The 20,485-nt window shown below is 35.2% G+C and overlaps 1 protein-coding gene and 1 long non-coding RNA gene across 6 annotated transcripts in view; one reads left to right on the top strand and one right to left on the bottom strand.

Annotated features, from left to right (window-relative positions):
- Nucleotides 1-20,485, bottom strand: part of LOC135833913 (cytadherence high molecular weight protein 1-like) — a 78,223-nt gene continuing 57,738 nt past the window's right edge. For 4 of the 5 annotated variants that reach the window (XM_065347739.1, XM_065347738.1, XM_065347740.1 and 1 more), the window contains 10 exons: nt 7,945-8,198; nt 7,719-7,850; nt 7,262-7,601; nt 6,966-7,105; nt 6,681-6,863; nt 6,469-6,581; nt 6,315-6,391; nt 4,466-4,638; nt 4,216-4,350; nt 1-3,174 (listed from right to left, as the gene is read on the bottom strand). In XM_065347739.1, coding sequence (XP_065203811.1) covers nt 1,145-3,174; nt 4,216-4,350; nt 4,466-4,638; nt 6,315-6,391; nt 6,469-6,581; nt 6,681-6,863; nt 6,966-7,105; nt 7,262-7,601; nt 7,719-7,850; nt 7,945-8,032 — 3,411 coding nt within the window. In that variant the 5' untranslated portion in view covers nt 8,033-8,198 and the 3' untranslated portion in view covers nt 1-1,144. The remainder of the gene's footprint in view (nt 3,175-4,215; nt 4,351-4,465; nt 4,639-6,314; nt 6,392-6,468; nt 6,582-6,680; nt 6,864-6,965; nt 7,106-7,261; nt 7,602-7,718; nt 7,851-7,944; nt 8,199-20,485) is intronic. The other variant, XM_065347742.1, reaches the window with a different exon arrangement.
- LOC135833910 (uncharacterized) lies at nt 18,881-20,031 on the top strand. The gene is made up of 4 exons (XR_010556585.1): nt 18,881-19,074; nt 19,156-19,302; nt 19,424-19,580; nt 19,777-20,031. It is a non-coding gene; the product is annotated as an uncharacterized LOC135833910 (long non-coding RNA).

Genomic DNA, 20,485 nt, shown 5'->3' on the forward strand with positions numbered 1-20,485 from the left:
TTCAAAATTGAAAATTTATTTCACAAAATAAAATACATAAATAATTTTAGTAATAAGTACTAAAAAGAAACAATAAATTATACCAATGTAGTACAATTTCAACAATTCAGTAGATATTTTACAAAAATAAAAATAAAAAGGGACGAAATAAACGAAATGGCACTTAAAACAAATGGGTTAGGTAGCTAGCTACCTATTGATCAATATACTTTTGCGAAATGCAATAGGTACGGTCAGTTATGAGAGAATTCAAAATTCAGAAGCTTGCTGAATGGAATTTCATCGACTTCTCAAAATTATAGAAATTGGCTTCGTTCGCATAATTTTGTTACTAATTTTTTTCATCGTAAGTAATAAAAAAATACGTAGTACTCGCCCAAAATAATGATAAATACAAGTACCTAGTAAGTTAGATTCATAAAATATTACATACAAAATACGAACAAGCATCACAGCAGTCATTGTTGCTTGAAGACTCCGTATAAAGTTACAGCCACAAAATATGCTACAATAACAAATACATAAAATAACGAGAATATTTACAAACATCTATGTACATACGATTTTATAATAATAAAGTAAACGTTCTAGAAGGTAGAAGCAACTTAACATAAATAGGTACAGCTCGATTTTACATCATGCACGGTGAATGAAAATTGAAAAAGAAATAAAATGCAAACAAAATAATCTAGATAAGTATCTATTGAGATACATACATAAACAATAAGTATAATAATTACCTATTTTTTTTAAAAAGTAATTAGAATTAATATCAAAACACACGAAAATTTAATGACTGGTAGGTAAAGGAAAAGATATTAAACATGAATAGGTGTGAAGACTTGAAATAAGTTTATCCCATGTTATATTTTTGTAATGGGTAAATTATGAAAAAAAAAAAAAAATTAAAAACTTTATGGTAGTACATGGGTAGGTAATTAATTGACAAATATACATATAATTCGAAAGATCATTTTTATTAGGTAGGTACCTATTAAAATCGGTATTCAAAGTAACGAAGACTAAAAAGAGTAATATAGGTGACTCGAATAATCACAGTGGTAACAAAAAGTTATTCACTGTTCGTTGGAGTAAGAAAGAAATAGAAAAAACACAACAAAAAATGAAACACTATCTAAATAAACTAAAAATGTGGTCTCACTTTTCTATCAATGAATCCGACCAAATCTTTGAAATTTCGATTTTCGTGATGCTTTTTGGGCGCAATTAACGCAGCAGGCTTGATATTAGCAAAATTTTCCCTGGAATTTTGTTTGACCTCGCCGCTTACAAGCATATTATCAGATTCAACAAGTTTTCTACTTTCTCGTTTTGATGTATTACGTTTCGGATTCAAATCGGTATTTGGAACTGAGAAATTTTTACCGGAGTTGAGAGCATTGTCGAGAAGTTCGTTGTTTGATCCGCTTTTTTGCTTGCTTTCCTCTTCCGGGTCAAATTCATTATCATCATCCTGTTCATCTACTCGTGGGACCAGAGTCGAGGTGGAAGGGAGTGTATTTTTTAGCGAATCTTCCTCGTCAAAGGTACCGGATGGCAAATTTATGGAATTTTGATTTGATAAAGGTATGCCTGGGGTGATGGTGGAAGTGCTAATGTCGTTAACCAATGAAACTGGAGTGGTTGATTCGGTATTGAGGGGAGAATTGGAGTTTTCCATTGCTTTCAAATCATCCGCAGGTGCCGATACCGGCAAAATTGTAGTTGCCTCGTTATTTCGATTTAATGCAGATAGATTTTCATCAGCAGATTCAGCAGAACCTTTGTTCATCTGATTCAAGATAAATTCTGGTGCTATGGTGCCGGGATTTATCTCTTCGGAGCTGCTACGGACTGTAGAGTCAGAATACGACGAATCATATTCGCGGAATCTCGGAAAAGTGTATGGATATTCGGTGGTTGAAGTTGAAGATGGATTTTTTACCTCTTGTGAAGATTCTGGTACCTCGGTTGGAATAATAGTGGAGTAGGGCATATCAGCAACTTCTGGTTTAATCGTGTTTGAAGGTAAATTTTCACTCATGCTAATGTTTGTGTCAGTTGAACCGATACTGTTTTGGTTGATGGCTGTTTGAATAGGTTCCTCAACAGTATTTTTTATGGATTTGTTCTCACGATTGTCAGAATTTGGTTCTGGTTCCGGAGCTGGGTTTTCTGGTGCGATTGTGATTCCAAAATCTGTTGAGAGCACTGCTTCTGGTATAGCCTGTGGTTGAATTTGTGGTTCCGCAGTGGCCTCTGGTTTAGATTTTGATCCAAGTTCAGGTTCAGAAGTTGCAGACGTTTCTTGTTTAGGGTCTAAAGAGGTTGGTGAGGGCGTTGGTTCAGGTTGAGGTGATTGTGATGATGATGGTTCGGGTTCTGATTTTGGTTCTTGGTCAGTTAAAGGCTCTGGTTTAGAATCGGGTTCAGATTTTGGCTCTGGTTCTGATTTTGGTTCCGGTTCAGATTTTGGCTCTGGTTCTGATTTTGGCTCAGGTTCAGATTTGGACTCAGGTTCAGATTTTGGCTCAGGTTCAGATTTTGGCTCCGGTTCAGATTTTGGCTCCGGTTCAGATTTTGGCTCCGGTTCAGATTTTGGCTCAGGTTCAGACTTTGGTTCCGGTTCAGAATTTGGCTCCAGTTCAGATTTTGGCTCCCGAGATGATGGTTCAGGGTTTGGTGCTGATGTGGGTTCAGGCTCAGGCTCAGCATTTGGTTCTGGTTTAGATTTAGGTTCTGGTTCTGGCTCTGGCTCGGCTTTAGATTCAGCTTGGGAGATAAGTACTGGTTTTGGAGTTGGCTCTAAAGTAGACGATGGTTGCACCTGAAGAGGAGATTGCGTTTTTGAATTTGGTTCTGGTTCAGCTGAAGCTAGAGGTTCATGAGTAGATGAAGATACTGCTACAGATGGTTCTGGCTCAGATGTAGGTTCTGGTACTGTTTTGGGTTCTGGCTCGGAGGTTGGTTCTGGCTCAGCGCTAGGCTCTGGCTCAGCTTTAGGTTCTGGTGAAGCAGTTGGTTCTGGTTCAGCTTTAGGTTCGGGTGAAGTAGTTGGTTCTGGTTCGGCACTAGGCTCTGGCTCAGGACTAGGTTGTGGTTCGGGACTAGGACTAGGTTCTGGTTCAGGTGCTGTGGTAGGTTCTGGCTCTGGCTCTGGTTTTGTCAAGTCATCTGCAAATTTCAAGTAGATGTAAGTTATTTATTATGTTTTTTCCAAGCATGCTCTCAAGTACGTTTTGGCAATATAGGGAACAATCATCAAAACAAATCGAAAGTGTCTGTCTGTTTAAATCTCAAAAATTCTGAATTTCGAGTAGGTATCTAGTTGAGAAAAATCAAACAATTATTCAAAATACTTATAAGGCATAGAAAATTTGGTTATAGAGCAAGTCTTTGTGTGCCGGAACTTATATTCAATTTTTCTCAATTTTCCAATGATTGCAGTTATAAAATCGTCATCATTGGCCCCCAAACCCCCTTGAGCAGGTGGGGTAGATCTTCTTTTCAGCAGTTGAAATTTCTCATCATGATGCCTAAATTTCGACTCAATTGCTCAGAACTGCTGCTCCGTAGTTATAAATATATCGTAAATTCATAAAAATGTTTTTGTTTCCTGATTTTTTTTTCAAATGTTTAAATTACCTACTTATCTAAAGTTTTGAAATGTGGCAACCTTTGAAAAATTCAGTTTCCAAAAAAAAACAACTTAGAATTTTTAAAATTGTTGGCGAATATTTGTGATACCACTCTCAGTTAGGTCTGCCTCCAAAACACTGCAAACATATTCTCTCCAAAGTTGGGCTCTGTGACCAGAAATTTCAACTGCTGAAAAAAACAACCCCCAACTTACACCAAAGTGAGTCAAGGGAACAATGATGGAGGTTTGTTTTTTGTTTTTAATCTTCTAAAATGAAAAACTTGAGCCCAAAGTTGGGCTGATTTGTCAAGGAATGGCTCAATACAAACAGTCCAATTTCGACTACTTTTGATATGAAACCGGAACGAGGAGCTCAAAATTGGTGAAGTAAAATAAAGTGTAAGTATATTTAAAATCGGTTTCAAATGATCGTAAAAATTCCGGAACTTCATTCTTTCGAAATTTTAGAAGAATTTTTTTTTCAAATTCTGAGAATTTGTTAGGTAGGTACTACGTTTTTAATAATTCTCGTTTCGCCAAATACTTGGCCTGATTGAGAGTAAAATAAGAAATACCTTCGCAGTTGAACTGAGTCTCATCTAGTTTCATATTAGGCGGACAATCGCATAAGAAATCCAGCATCTTTGAGTAATCAAAACGGCAAATGTGAGAACAATTTCCATTGTTAATCGAACAGTCGTTGATCATGTCTGCAGAAGCAATGAAAAATTTCCAAATGTTAATAGGTACGTAAATATCACATTACCTTATGGTAAATAAATTGATAATTTAGTAGGTAGGTACGTTAGAATTCCTGTAACTTACATTTGGAATATATTTTATCCAATGGAACTTCGTACTCGTTAATTGAACCGTTATTTACTCTGATGTATTCTGTAAGTCTTTCTTTTAGGCTGTTCGTGTTTATCGGATCTGGAGGATTTTGAATTCCTCTTTTGAATACCCATGATATTCTGTATTGCACGACTTTTTCTGGCCTGTTGGAATTATTTTAAAATGGGAAAACTTTAATTGAACGACAGATTAAGTGAATTGCACGACAGAAAAATCCCACGACGAAATCGTGTTTTTGAACGACAGCGATTTAACGACAGTTTTGGTCATTAAAACGACAGAATTGAATGACAGACCTCCAACGACAAGCATAGAAAATTCACGCCGCGAGAAAGGGAATGCACGACGAACATGGGAAAGCCCGACGAAATTATTTCAATTGCCCGATTGAATTGTGTCCCTTTTTCGAGTGAGGTGGCCATCTCACTACCAATTTGGACAAAGTCATATCAATGGGCTGTAGAAGATTCCTGTTCTCTTCTTGTCCTCACATAAAAAACTCGTTTTTATGCTTCTTGAAATGCAAATTTTCGGAAACTTTCTTTTTTTTCAAAAGTAACTTCCTTCAAAAAAACATCGTTCCAATTCTAAAATTTAAAAAACCAAAAAATAAACTCTTCGCATTAAAAAATAACTCGTTTTTAGGCATCTCAAAATGAAAATTTTCAGAAGTTCTCGCCCTTGTTTCACTCTGCTCAGTTTGTTTCTCATTTTAAGATAAACAAATTTCACATTTTGAGGCCTCCAAAAATCCGAAAAAGAAAACAAAACTTTTCATGAGTCGTATGAATATTGTATCAATTGGTCAAACTTGATGCATGTTTTATTTATTTATTTTATTTTTAATTTAAAAAGTTGATAATCAAAGTTTAGCTATTCTTTATATCCGAGGAAGTACCTATCCCGTCCAAAGAGACGCCTTTGAAAAAAATTACACCTCCCCCCCCCCAAAAAACTTCTTCTTTAATTTAAGTATGGGGTAAGCATAGAAAATCTGAAAAAATGGTCTGGAAAAATGGAAAAATTGATCTAGAAAACCTGGAAAAGTTAGGGAAAATCGTTTTCAGAAATGAGTGGACACCTTGCAATAGAAGTAAAAAATGTGCCTCTATAGGGCAGAAGAAGAAGAGGGGTAGGCCAAACAAGGCGCTTCTCATATAATTATTCATACTGTTCTTATTTTACGTTGATATCTTTAATAATTAATCGTTTTTGGACATTTTAATTTTGTGAATAAATTCGTCGCTTGTATCATTATGTCGTCGTTCATTGCCTAAAGTCGTCGATGCATTTCATTCAATTTGTCGTGCATACGCTGGCGTTCATTTGATTTTTTTGGCGTGCACTTGAATTTTTGTTGTCGTTCAATGGTTGAAAACTGTTTCCGTCGTTAGAAAAGTGGTTTTGGGACGTTAGCATCTGTCGTGCAAAACACTTTTTTTTTGTCGTTCAAATCATTTAATCTGTCGTGCCGATAAATGGCACCCTTTTAAAATAATTTTCATTAGCATTATTTATTTACCTACATTGCAGTTGGCTAGGTAACCAATTTATTTTTTATTCAAATTAACTAAAGTGTTGATGTAAGTACACAGCTGAAGAGCATTATTAGTAAAAAAGGATTGGAGAAAGATGAAGTAATGAACCTATTCGCATTTATGACCAAGTTCATCTTCAAATCGGACAATGTACTCAACATACCTAGAACTTTTCGAAAAAATCCCTAATACTGGGTGAGACAAAAACTTTTTGAGGAAAAAATCTAGAAAAAATGAATTGGCGAATGAAAATGCCTGCACTTTTGAAACGAATAACTTACGTTAGATTAATCACTCTGATGTGGATATCGGAGGCTCCATATTGTAAAGTTGACTGATCGAAAAGACCGTGCTTTAGCTGAAATATTACATTTTGAATTAAACAACTGAAAAATAGATACCAGGGCATGAAATTTTTAAAACTATTTTCCCCACCTCGTTTTCAATGGCTCCAGCTAGTGTTTTAAATTCTTCGGAATCGTGGTCATGAAAGGCAGGCGAGAATTTCAGTTCTGAAAGAGTAAACTCTCCTTCGACTGCTCCTTTCACTGCGAAGTATCAGAATGATATTAATGAAAATGACGATAGAATGTTTAAAATGAAGTGATACGACGAAATGATGAGGATGGGTCGCACTGATAACTTACGATGAGCCGGAGAAATTGCATCAGGTCCGGGTAAAGACTGCGGTCGTACAATATCAGGAGCTTTAGAAGGCGGCATGGTTGTTGAAGAGGGCATTTCGCCTTGATAATTTACACCAGCACCGAGTACATCTTCACTTGGAAATCTTCTGTCTTTATCGTCCGACATGGGATCTAAAAATTTACCTGAAAATATACGTAGAAACGAATGTTTTCAAATCGAATAAAATAACAAAAATCAATTGGTGGGTGATTTATTGATATGTGGTATGAAAAATATATACTCACTAGCAATTAAAATGGCTAAACATATGGCAACTAATACGGTAACAAGTCCGACCAACCAAACGCAACAATTTTTTTTCGAATTTTCCAAATCTCTTTTAGTCTTGGTGACGTATAATTTCTCACCTCTACGCAAAGAATAACTACAATAGTGTTAGTTAACAATATGATTAATAGGTAGGTAGGTAGGTACCTATGACGAGAATTTATATGTAGGTACTGATGTGCGGTTTCACGTTGCAAACCACTCATGCAGAAGATATCTTCCTAAGAAAAAAAAATTATAAGTAAATAGGCACCTTATATATTTGCGATGCTCGTTGACTGGTATGAAATATTCGTCGTAAGGGTTAGACATATTTATCACAGTTGAATTAGGACTCTTGACTGGAATACCATTAAGACCATTCGTTACGTTCGAGCCCATATTTAATAATTCTAAATTGACCGCTTCGGCCATCTCTTCGGTCGTTTTATAGTCCGAATCGTCCTTCTGGTTGTGGTATTCTTTTCCATTGTGATTCAAATGGAGACCGTTGCCCATTACGTGATCCGTACCTGGCGCTGGCGTGCCACCGTTTTGTAAATGGTGATCACCTTCGAAAGCAGGGTTGTCTATACCAGGTACCGTTGATTTTTCTGCAAACGTTTAGTTAGATACATTAGTAAGTATAATTTCGTAGCTATTTAGACGTTTCGTAATACCAATACGTATTATAATAGGTAATAGGTATCCACATTCAGTTTCAAACTTACCCGACGAAGCCAGCAATTCGACTTTATCACTCATTTTCAGCGTACCTTCGTTAATCGATACAGGACTGCCTCGGGCATCTTTTTCTGTATCATCACCCATGGGGCATTGCTCGACTCTAGAGCTGTCTGTACCTAATATCGGCAAACAAAAACAAACCGCTATCAGGTATTACTCAAACAAAAACCATGTGACCGCGTAGGTCCTACTCGTACTCGAAGATCTTACCATTTTTTTGATTCGACGTCACCGAATCTGATTCATCGGGTGATTTTGTTGATTCGTTTTCCAAAGAAATCGACGTATGGTCCTTCATGGTGAGATTTACGAATGAATTCCTTTATTTTTTTTCGAAAATTATTTATTACTTATTCTAGCAGACTCATATTTCTCAAATTGTAGTATCACGATCTTGGTTTCATGTCGTGTTCGGGTGTTTTGCTTCAACTATCAGGCACTCGAATTTCTAGCTTAAAATTCATCTGAAAACAAAAATTACCAACCAGAAATATTAGGTAGGGTATTATTGCAGAGTAGGTATAGTTTTTTTTTTAAATTTTAAATTAGAAAATACGACTATTTCCACCATATAACCGCTTATTAACTCGTGTAAATGGTTTGAAAATTATAAATTTAATATTTGGTAAATATTATTTATTTAGCGCCGCGTATTATGTAGAGATGTGTATTTAGGTAAACGTAAGTGCAGCTATGTTAGATATGCGTATACTGAACGTCCTTCATTTAGTGTAAATGCATATGGTAGCATACTCGTATACATATTATTAAAAATGGAGCTGTACCTTCGCAACCAACACCATTTAGGTTTCGCTTGATTCATACTCGTACCTGCCTAACTGTAGCCATAAGTACAGATTATGCTCACGTAGAACACGCAAAATATTCATAATTGATAATAATACCTACAAACACCACGTAGTTTGTCGATGGTTTTTTTTCTTCGTTTCAATGAACGATAGTACCAGAGGGGTCATTCCACGTCAATTGGACCAAGAAGTGGTGGGGGGGGGGGGTTCGGCGATTTTTTCGAGATTTTTCCTGTGGTAAGACCTTCCGAGAGGATGACCAATGGCGCAAATCGCAGCCCTCTAGCTCATTTTTAAAGGCAGCCAGGGGGTGTCAAAGTTTTCAGTGATCTTATCATCCATTTCAGCAGTGGATTACTCAATAACCGCGATACCTACCAAAATGGAACTTTTCTCCATAATTAGAGGTATTGAAAGGCTTTTTGGTGATATCATAAAAATCAGTGTTGCCACTTTTTTTCGTACAAAAAATTAGCTCAAAAAGTTGAGAAACATATTTTTTATATATCTAGTTCCGACTCTCAAAAAATTAAAAGTTTACGAAAAAATGAGATTTTTTGATTTAAAACATGAAAAAAAGTTTTGATAGGTGAAGTCGACCCATTTAACCCCTATTTTTACGTATCTGTCGAAAAAGTTGAAAGAACCCTTTCACTCGATGAAATGAATTCCTCACAAAAAAATAAAAATTCGAAAATATTCAAAAAATGAACAAATTTTTATTTTTTTGTTGGGAGTGTAATTTTTGCCAACTTTTTCATGAAATACGTCAGAAAAAGGTCAAAGTATAAGACAACTGAATAAATTTTTAAACTTTTTTTGATAATTGAAATTGAAAATTGAATTTTTTCGAATTTTGATTTTTTTGTGAGGAGTTCATTTCATTGAGTGAAAGGATTTTTTTAAACTTTTTCGACAGTTATGTAAAAATAGGGGTCAAAGGGGTCGACTTCACCTTTCGCGATCGAGTCACTTATACGAATCAGCTCGTTTGCGAGTAAATTATTCATATCGTTCGTGAATGATTTACCAAAAATTTATCAAATGAATCGATTCGTTCGGGAACGAGTCACTCGCACGAATCAATTCATTCGCAATCGCAAACCATGTACAAAACATTATTCAATTCGTTTGAGAATGATTTACCAAAAAATAATGATTTACCAAAAATTAATTAAATGAACTGATTCGTTCGTGAACGAGTCATTTAAGTACACAAATCAATCTTTCGCGTGAATGATTCACCAACAATTATTGGTCAATTCGTTCATGAATGAAAAGATTTTAAGCTTTCTATGTCAATCGAATCAAATTATAAAAATAATTCTCGTAAATATTTTGCAATGTGTACCTACTTCTGGACCTTTTTTTGATTTTTTATGCCCGGATTCGTAATTTTTTAGCCTTCTCATGAAAGGATATCTAAAAATATGCGAGCAAAAACATTGCCCAATCCTACAGTTTGGTTTTCAACTCGAATTTTTCGAAATGAAATTTTCATCCGTACCTATATCTTTGCTGGTAAACATAGGTATCTCTATCTAAGTACCTATTTGTATTTTCTATGTAAACATCAACAATAACAGCATATTGCTTAATTTTGGCTCGCTTATCGGACTCGAATGAGTAAAATTAATTAGCTCTAGTCGATGCGTATCGCGGATGATTTCGGGGACGTAGGGTGCAACGTTGGCTGTCATTATTGTGGTGTGCATCGAGCGTGTATGTGTGGTCATGAGTAAAAATTAAAGCGTAGGCGAATTTCGACGCGTTTGCGTTCCGTCGAATAACCGTTAACCGTTAATTTATACGTAACAATTTCGAAATCGATTCCAAAATAATCGTATGACCGATTCATTGTTGATTTTTTATCATTTTGGCAAAATTCCACCGGCTGTTTTCCTAAAAAAGGAATCGTTCATTGTCTATGTAGAACTGGTCATTTTGACATTTTTCAGCCTTGTCTCAATTTTTTTTGTTTTTTTTAAATACCAGATTAGGTAGGTAGTAGGTACCTAACGATATTCACGAGCTGCGAAAATTTCGAATCATTCGTCTATTTATGAAATAGCAACGCGTTCTTCGAGCCGATTATATAATAAAGCTACTCCGGCGGCAATGGCCATGCCCATGTCCAACATTCTGCATTCGAAAGAGCATTCTTCAGGCGTAATTCTAATGGTCACACGTGGTCCGAGTTCTAACTTACTACTTACTACTGCAGTCGTCTCGTAAGAGGTAAAGTCGTCATTTCATCAAGCAATGCTACGAGCATACATATCAACATTCAATTATGTAAAGTAAAACACTAACGCGTGTCTTTCGTAAAAGGTAGTGCGCGTGGCGCAGCCTGGACGCCGTCTTCGCCACAGCATAGGCAGTTAGGCACACATATCAACGCATTTTGTTGTGAAACCAATTTAAAAGTAGGTTTATTATATGTATGTGTATTTATACGACGCCCTCGTCTCATCGTCTCGTATCTCAGCTCGTATTTTAATCGTTCGTTGAATAACCAATGTTGTGATTCAAGAGATTGCTGGGAAGGAATAAGTCAGCGAATGAACGCTATTTGCTTCACTCCAGCCAATTTTTTTTATCATGCTTTATTGCCAATTTAAAAAAAATTGAAAAAAATTTGATTTTTCAACATATTTTTATTGTCTGAAAAAGTTTATCTTTTGTTGTTTTCCTATACAAATTGATAAATTTACCAGATCTAATCATTCTCATAGTCCAGTTGATGCAATTAGGCTGAGTTAACTAATCGTCATTTGAGAGATCGAGACAAATAATTTTGTTGGAATTGCAATGTTATAAGTCTAATTAACCAAAATCGCCATTTACTCCTCTTTCTTTAGGCTTTATTAGAGTATTCGTATTACTTAGGGATAACATAGATGCATCTACTCATCAACTCCTGTTGTTCCAGTCATGCGAATAGCCGAATACCCATGTTTAGGTGCCTATCTGATGCAGTAGTTCCTTTCCATGGTACATGTAATAAAAAATGATATCACTCCATCGTGAAATTCTCTCATAATTTCATCCTCATCCTTTGCAAAATGCACGAAAAATTACTACGTGCGTGGGAAATATCGTAATAGTCGGATTTTCTAGACATCCGAATGTCTCGGACGAGGCGAGGTTCAAGGTTAACCAGAAGTATGCGTCGCGTTCCACGACTCAAGCGTAATCATTCGTACGTTTAACTTTCCCTCTCGTCTTTCCAATCTTAATTAATCAGTCGAGTCGGTTTTCAAAACCACCGACGCCTTATGCCTTTCGCGATGGCAAAACTTACTACACGAATATTCGTATTCACGTTCACGATAGTTCTTGTACTTCTGCGTACAACAATACGTTGACCGTGAGACCTTGAACGTAGGTACTGTAAATTTGCCAAAGGCTGCTTTCGTTCGCATTTCAGACTTGATGGTTGCTGTTCTGTTGCTGTTGGGTCGTTGCATTACATTGTGATCCGATCTATCGAAATACTATGCTATACCCTCTCCCTCCTTCCTCCTCACCATATAGACCACACCAAAAAAGAAATTGCAGTTGTCTTCTGGAATCAGCGAAATCTGCACTTGGGCAGACTACGATGTCCTCCCACGTGTGATTTGCCGATTCCGATTTCATCTTCGATGCAAAACGTTGCATCGCATCGCCCTAATCAAATATTAATTCTTTATTTTTTGATCGAACACGCGAAGGATGTGAAAGTGGTGAATATATACATAATTTCATTATTATTGCGGGATTTATATTCTTGGTGCCTCGCTCGTACCTATATCTCCTAATTTTTGAGTTGAACAACCTGCAACATACTTACATTCATTATATTAGTAGGTTTTTATCTCCTACCCACACAGATCTTCAATTCATCGATGCACTTGTAATAATACTGACAATGAGATGTATTGATGAATCAAAAGAGGTACTCGATTATCAGAAAATTTTGTGAACTGGATGAAACTAAATTGAAAGAACATACAAAAATGCACCACGAGCCAACATTTCATATGCCCAAAGTGAATTTTTTGATTTTAGATGAATTTTTGAAAATATAAAAAGCCAGATTTAAAGAAAAATCAAAATTTTCACCGAATTGATTATAAAAGCTTAAATTTGGCACTTAATCTATTTTTGACTCGCCTCCTTATCGATTAGAAATATGTAATTTCAAACCGTTTTGAGCAGTCCTGGAGTCTTCAGTACATATTTCTGAAAGTTGAAATTTTCAAAAAAAATACCCAGTGACGTTAAAAAAGCTCAAATAGGAATATTGAATAAGTGAATACTTCAATTCCAACATAGGTACTTCCTTGATGGGAGGTGGTCTCAAGTCGTTCTGAAACCTGCAGTCATATTTTGAAAATTGAAAAAATGGCGTGCTGTAGGTAATTTGATCAAGTGGGTCACTGGCAAGCATTAATTACGTGAATGCGTTATAAAGTGGATTTGAACGGTTTTGAATATTTGGAATTTTTGAAGTGTAGCTGGGGGCTTCAGAATGGCTTGAAACCATTCCTAATCGACTCAGAGGTTGAAACTGGGGTGTCTAAAGCATATTTTGAGCTTTTAAACTTCATTGTGTAAAATTTTAGGAGGCTCCAGAAACTGCTCCAAAATGATTTGAAACAGTTTACAATCAATTTAAAGGTGGAAGGGCGGTTAAAATAGAGAGCTCGAGAAATTTTATTTTATTTATCAATTTGGTAAAATGTTGGTTTTTTCAAAATTTTAACTCAAACTTGATTTCTGAAAATTCATCAAAAATCGAAAAATGCACTTTAGCATCTGAAATTTTTACTAATGATGTGTTGTTTCATGTTCTTTCGATTTGGCACTGTTCGATTCAAAGACACCTCCTTATTTAGGGAGAAAATCAATGTGTTTATTTTCCAACTGCACAGAAAAGAGTAAGATCTGTCTCACATTTTTTCAAATGTCCTTGATGGTGATTTTCTAGATGTTAATATCAACGTATGATCGAGAAGAGGGGTTGGGGTGACTTTTTATGAGTAAATCCCAAACCCAAATATGCCTAAATCATTTCATTTTAAGAAATTTTTACCCTCCTCCACCCACTAAAAAAATGAAGTAAGCATATCAATCAAATTTAGATATCAGAATCTCCCCAATTGGGTCTATGCATAAGGACCACGAATTTGCGAGTTTTAGGGGTTAAAAATGTGTAATTTTTTTTAGTCAAAATGGAACGAACATGCAATTGAGAGGATTCTATTAATCGAACCTCGAAAAGGAGAAGAAAAAGAAACGAATTGTTCATAAATACCATCAGCATAAGGTACGTAGTTCATTCTTTATTAATAAGGCCATGTGAAGAAAGCATTTGAAAATTTCACAATTTTTGTAATGAAAATTGCAAATTTCTTGACGTTTTAGAAGAACAAAATTTCCTGACCTTTTTCAGGTTTTCAGGATAATTTCTAACGTTTTAAATCCATGAAAATCTGACATTTCCTTACTGGAGAAGCAAACGAGAACGATGTTTTATTCGGTGTAAAGAAGTTTGTTGGATGTTTGTGATTTGTTAAATAGCAAAAAACAACAACAACAGCAGCAACTTCGTTAATCAATGTCTCGCAAATTTACACCTATCGTTATGCGAAAACAACGTGAAAAAGTAGCCTCCCATTTTTTTTTTTTTTTTTTTGACAGTCCATCATCCAAAATAAAAGAAGATTCATTGGGTTGATGCGATGAAAGAACGATAATTCTCATCACTTCACAAACTCGCGAAGGTCAACGCTCTTTTTATCGTAGCACGTTATAGACGAAAATAATTTAATAACGATCTGTCAATATAATTAATGATATGAAATCTCTGTTTGTAATCTAGGTGTTAATGTACTTGATATACCTATTATTTCGCGTCTTCTCGAACTCGCACTTATTACATACTTAGCGTAGGGGGATTTTTTCACCATCAGCAAAATACACCTAATTACGTAGGTACTTATTTATTTACACTTTGTTCGTTGAAATGATTTATAGCTTATTGAGGGTAGGAGGTAAAGTCTTATTAAAAGTTCTCATTTACCAAAAAAAAAAAACACCACCAGTGAGCTACCCAACCTTCTGTGTAAAAACATAGGTAGGTACTCGTACTATAGTACATATAGTTAGATTTGGCTAAACGAAAGATCGTACGACTTATTGAGCCTTTCCATCACTCGTCATTGGCCTTTTAGAAGATTTTGTCTCCTCCGAGGGTTTTTAATTTGTGGTAAACTTTTTTAAGGTAGAAGGATACCCTGAATAATAATTTTATCGTCTTCGAATGTACTTATTAAGATCTGGCATAAAATTTACAAAAAGCTTTCTGAATGGAATTACGATCTCCTCGATCTTTCTTTGACTTGCGCCACTTTGCTAAATCGTCGCCTTATTGACGGAAATAGAAACCTACCAGGTATCTATAGTCGTAGTATATGAGCACCTAATTCAGCAGAGGACTCTCGGTTAAGGTTTTCATCTTAATCGACCATTGTTATGAATGAAGTGGCTCATAGTCATACTAACGAGGCATCTGTAATAGTGAACGCGTGAACTAAAATAGAGATTCTATTCAATGAAGCAAAAATGATACATCGCGCATTCAAAAAGACTTAATTAAAACAAAAGGAATGGATACAATCATTCTTTTATAAGCGATTAAAAAACAAACCACATCCTGCCGTTACGTAGGCACTTTGTCCTTAATGTCATATTTCATAACCTACAAATACGCACGCATAAGTCATGCTATTGCTATGTACTCGTACAAGTACAAGATTGGTTAACTGTATGTGTATGTGTTATGGGTACATTGGTAGCTCAATAGGACATGCTATAGGTAGATAAGTATTCATCATATCTTCTATAAAAATCGGCGTTCATCTTCATACAGATACAAACCGTACCTACAGACCGCTGGTAAAAATTTGTTGAAAATTGAAATTAATATAATTCCTGATCAATAAGGTGGCACATACTCCTACCATGCAGGCAACTGCTTCACAGACACTGCTACATATCAGAGTCCTGCACGGTATAGTTAAAATAGCCGAATAACCGCCGGAGCTATCGGCTAATTCAACTACACGTTACGAACTGTAGTTAGTTTTGTCGGCGCGCGCAACCGACAAATAACTAACTATAACTACCTGCCGATGCAGCGGTAAGTTAGCTTCGGTTCTGTTGATGTCTCATCAATACATTTTGGTGACTCATCAAACAGATAAGAAAGAAGCAAACGTTATTTTTCCGATAAGAACGCGGTATAATCGCAGGTAGTGTAGTTATTTTAACTACAAGTTAGTCAATGGTTACGTTATCTGAGTTACAAATATTAATCGCACCGGCCGGTGCGATTATAACCTGCCGTTAGGATGACTACTAACTATAGCTATCCGCCCTCGAGGCGCAACTAACGCAGATAACTTTTAACTATACCGTGCAGGACTCTGCTACATATCTATACTCTATACCATACCGAATCACGAGTTATCATTTGTACTTCGATAATGACTCACCACACAAACCTTCCCTTTTATAAATAGAAAAAATGCTGATTTGAAATAATGATATTGAAAACTGATACGATAATTAACAGGCTGATTGCTCTACGCGTCTCGCTCCACCCACACATTCCTGTCTAACAATTTTTCCAGACCGTAATCAATTTGCAATTCGCAGAAATAAAAATTTGCCACTCTACACCGACGCAGAATGCGATACCAACATCTTATCGAATTATCAGCTCAGCTGTTAAATTATGAATTTCTCATTCATATGCTCCTAAGTACCTACAAGGTATAATTGATAATGATAACGCGCAGACTTTTTTTTTTTTGAAAAATAATCTCCATCAGACATTTGAATTTGGCTGGGAACTATATTAATCAGACGAAAGGAGAATGGACAATACCGATAATTAATAATATTTCCATTCCCTAATACACTTTGACTGTATATATAGTCAAAGCTAATACATTGATACGTAATGATATCCAAGTATAATACGTAAGTTATTTGTTTTGAAGTTGCGACTTGCGACCGACGTGGCCATCGCATCATTCATTTACATAATTTGAGCATTTAAAAGTAGCAGGTATTTTTAAACCGCTTGTAATTTCTTATTAAGCGAAATGGCCAATGCGGCAGGCTTTGAAATTTTGAAGGACTCAAAAATTACTTATACTCCTTCCACCCGCTGAACTTAATTACAAATATGTTTGTCTTTTTTCTTCTTTTTTTTAAAAAAAAATTAACGACTATATTTATTTGAATTAGGTATGTTTATTTGGACATTGGAAATTTTTTCTAACGAGTTGGCAACGAGCTCATTAAAAAACAATCAATTTCCAATAAGCCAAATTATTTCGAAAATTTGTAAAATGTCGTGTCATTGAGATATGTTACCGGAGTCGGGTGCTTTATCGTTTCACGTCAGATGAAGAAAAATTTGGAAAATTGCAAATTATTGTCAATATTGAACTCAAGAAGCGAAAATGTAAAGCTTCAATACCATTCACATTCAATCCCTTTTTGTTCGAAACAATTTTGAACTTATGCTAAACATACCCAGACCTTGAATCGAATTTTGAAAAACCGAAGTTGATTTGTCGATCTGAAGCAAATTTTTGAAAATGGAGGAAGTTTTGCCAATTAAATTCTCTACAAAAGAGTAAATATAGAGATGAAAATAAGGGAAGGGGGATCACAAATCCGAGGTGAAGAGTTGAAACGTGTATTTTTTTTACAAGTCTGAAAATCCCAAATGAAAAAAAAACAAAACAAAATTGTAAATTTTTGCTCCTGATCTCTGAATATTTCTTCCACCCCTTAAAGTCAACACACCTCTCCTCTCCCTCAAAAGTAAATTTTTACATTTGCTGCTAAAATTTACAATTTTGGAATTTTTTGAAATTTGAGTTTTTTCAACTTGTAAAAAGATAGGTACCTCTACCTATAGGACTCACGTTTCTCAACTGACCACCTCGGAATTGCGATTCACTTCCATTATCGACTTGGCATGGTCAAATTTATGAGAGGATTAAATTTTCAGCAACTTAAATTCATCATAATTCCGTTTAAAGCGATTTTAAATTGCTGAAGAAATAAGTCAACTCTTACTATAGAGAATCCAGATCAGTGACAATTTGATTCATGTGGTCGACTTCGGGCGGTGGGAAGAGTTTTCAGAAATTTTTTTCAAAAATTGACAATTTTGGATTTTTTTCAAATTTTAGATTTTACAACGTGTATAAAAAATACTGAAAACTTTTTAACTCATCGCCATCTCGTATTTGTGATTCTCTTTTGCTCATTCGATTCAGAATGTCGGACTTACAACAGAAGTTGATTACAACAATTTCTGGTACAATTTGAAGCTGCTAGAGAAAAGTCAACTTTCGCTGGAGGGTCCAGATCAACCTGACAAAGGGTAACAATCGACTCGGTGGGAGGGTCGCTTGGATACCTAGTTTATTTTTAGAATTTTATTTTGAAAACTAAGCAATTTCTCAATATTTAAATTTCAATAAGACGCTTACATCGTCACTTTTTATCCTTCAAATTATTTTCAAAAATTCTTATAAAATAGAAAAATTTGTTAGGGCACCTGACATTTTGGTTTCACGGCCATTTTCCCGAATCCGAATTCTTTCTTCAAAAATCGTAATCTCATACATAGGTCGATCGTTCCTTTTACAAAATAATATAGGTACCTACTACCTACATATTTATACAGCCAAGGCCTACACAACCACATAAAAGTTAAATTTACTTCTAGTGTTATCTACTGATTGGCAGTGAATGCTCAATTGAAAATTTTTAACAAGGTGAATGATTACATATTCGAATTGTGACGTTATATTTACAATTTTAGATATCTATTCAGAGGTCTAAGTCCAGAAATTTTGTTTTGAATGAAACTCACGGTTGCCCTATTTAAGAAAAAGGCAATTCTTGTCCGTTTAACAAGCAATTAAACTTCTCAAGTGGGCCTTTTTTAAATACTTATCCATGTAAGATTGTAAGTCGTGCGTATTTTTCTGAAAAGTAATGGATACTTAATGCAGTTTCAAAATGAATAGTAAGCAGTTTTTACAGATTGAGGGAATACTTCTGGAAATATGAATGGCATTTTTTCATTGAGCCTAGTGGCCTAGTTGAACAAACTTTTATTATTTACCTAGTTTGTATGTAAGTTACGCCATTCATTCTGCGAAGCACAAATCATACGAGCTGATACCGATAACTGCTCCAATTTACAAGTTCAAAGTACAACAATAAGTGAGAAGCGTGCAACACCAACATCATCTTGAACAGCTTCGGTTTAGATATTCAACTTTTTCATTTTCATTCTTCGTGGTTTAGTTGATACTGTCGTTTGTGTCTGTGAGTAAGTACATATTACTTCGAGTGCTACTTCCAAAAAATAGTGAAAATGGCGGAAAAGTTTTGTTGCATGTTTTCTCAAAGAACCGGCTCGATTATAATTTTGAGTTCTCTTATGGTAAGTTTTCTGCGTTAGTTTTAGATTTCGTGGTATCTACTATCGAGTAAATCATCGAGTTGTTTTTCGTATTTGCAATAGATGTTTGTCATCCAGCTCTGCATCGTAATAGTCGTATACTACGGCTCAAGTAAAGGGATGATTTCCGAACTTGGTGTCTGGGTAATGCTTACGAGTACAATAATTTGGGTTTATTTTTGCATCCTCGCACTACTTGGAGTTGAACGAGTGAGTTTACCTATGAATTTGTGGAAATTACTGAAATGCTGTGACTTTATTAGTCCATGTGTATTATACAATGTAACGTAATAGTTCACGCAACTTTTTCATGTTACTTGAAATTTTTCAGAAAAAATCGTCGTATATGAAACCCGCATTAACGTTGATTCTCACTCCATTTAGTTTCATCTTGATTAACCAGATTTTCTGCATTTTAAACGTCTTTCAACTCACAAATATAAAATCTACCTTTACAATCGAGGAATGTCTGTATTCACTGATTCTTGGTAAGTACTAATTTTTTAAAACGCTGTACTTATACCTAAGTACCTACTTATCTGTACACGAGTTTCTCAAAAGAACCAAATGTTCTTTAAATTATTCCATCCATACCAGAAATAATTTTTTTTATTAGGTATTTATTTTAGTTTACCAGTGCCAATTTTGTATTTTAATTATTTCCATTTATTTGCATTTTTACAGAAGCCATGCTGATTTATGCGTATCACACGGTTCACGCTCACTACGAAGAACTTAAATTACCAAAAAAATCAATTGATCAAAACGTCGTGTAAGAAATTCGATTGATAAAAAGATACTGTATGAACCAATTTGTATTGTATGTACCATACCTTTTGTGTACAGTACTTACATCTTAACCGTGAATCGTGGCGTGTTAATTGTAAAGCAGGAAATTGCTCAATATTTATAAATTTAAATAAGACGTTTACATCGTTACATTTTTTTCCTTCAAATTATTTTCGAAAATTCGCCCAAAAATAAAAAAATTGGTCAAGTCAGCTGACATTTTGATTGTATTTACTCACTTAGATGTTTTGCACAATTCTCTCTCCTAAGAACTGCAAGTCTCGTTGATAGATCGATCGTTCCCTTGAAAAATATTAGGTACCTACCTATGCATTTATAGGTAGGTACAGCTTACCTACACAAACACAGGAAAGTTGAATTTATACCTAATCTCATCTACACGGCTAAGGACTGGCGAAGAACGCGCAATCGAAAATTTTTAACAAAATTAATGATTATTCGAATATTGTGACTTCATATCGCACCTCGGGAGTAATAAGGTTACGTCTAAAAAAAATCAATTTGACATTATTGCATTTTTGGGGTTTGTATATGACCCCCCTCAACCAAAAATAACACTTTGAGGTTGGTACATTATCTAGAT

The sequence above is a fragment of the Planococcus citri genome, chromosome 2 (assembly GCF_950023065.1).
Source record: "Planococcus citri chromosome 2, ihPlaCitr1.1, whole genome shotgun sequence".
NCBI lineage: Eukaryota > Metazoa > Arthropoda > Insecta > Hemiptera > Pseudococcidae > Planococcus > Planococcus citri.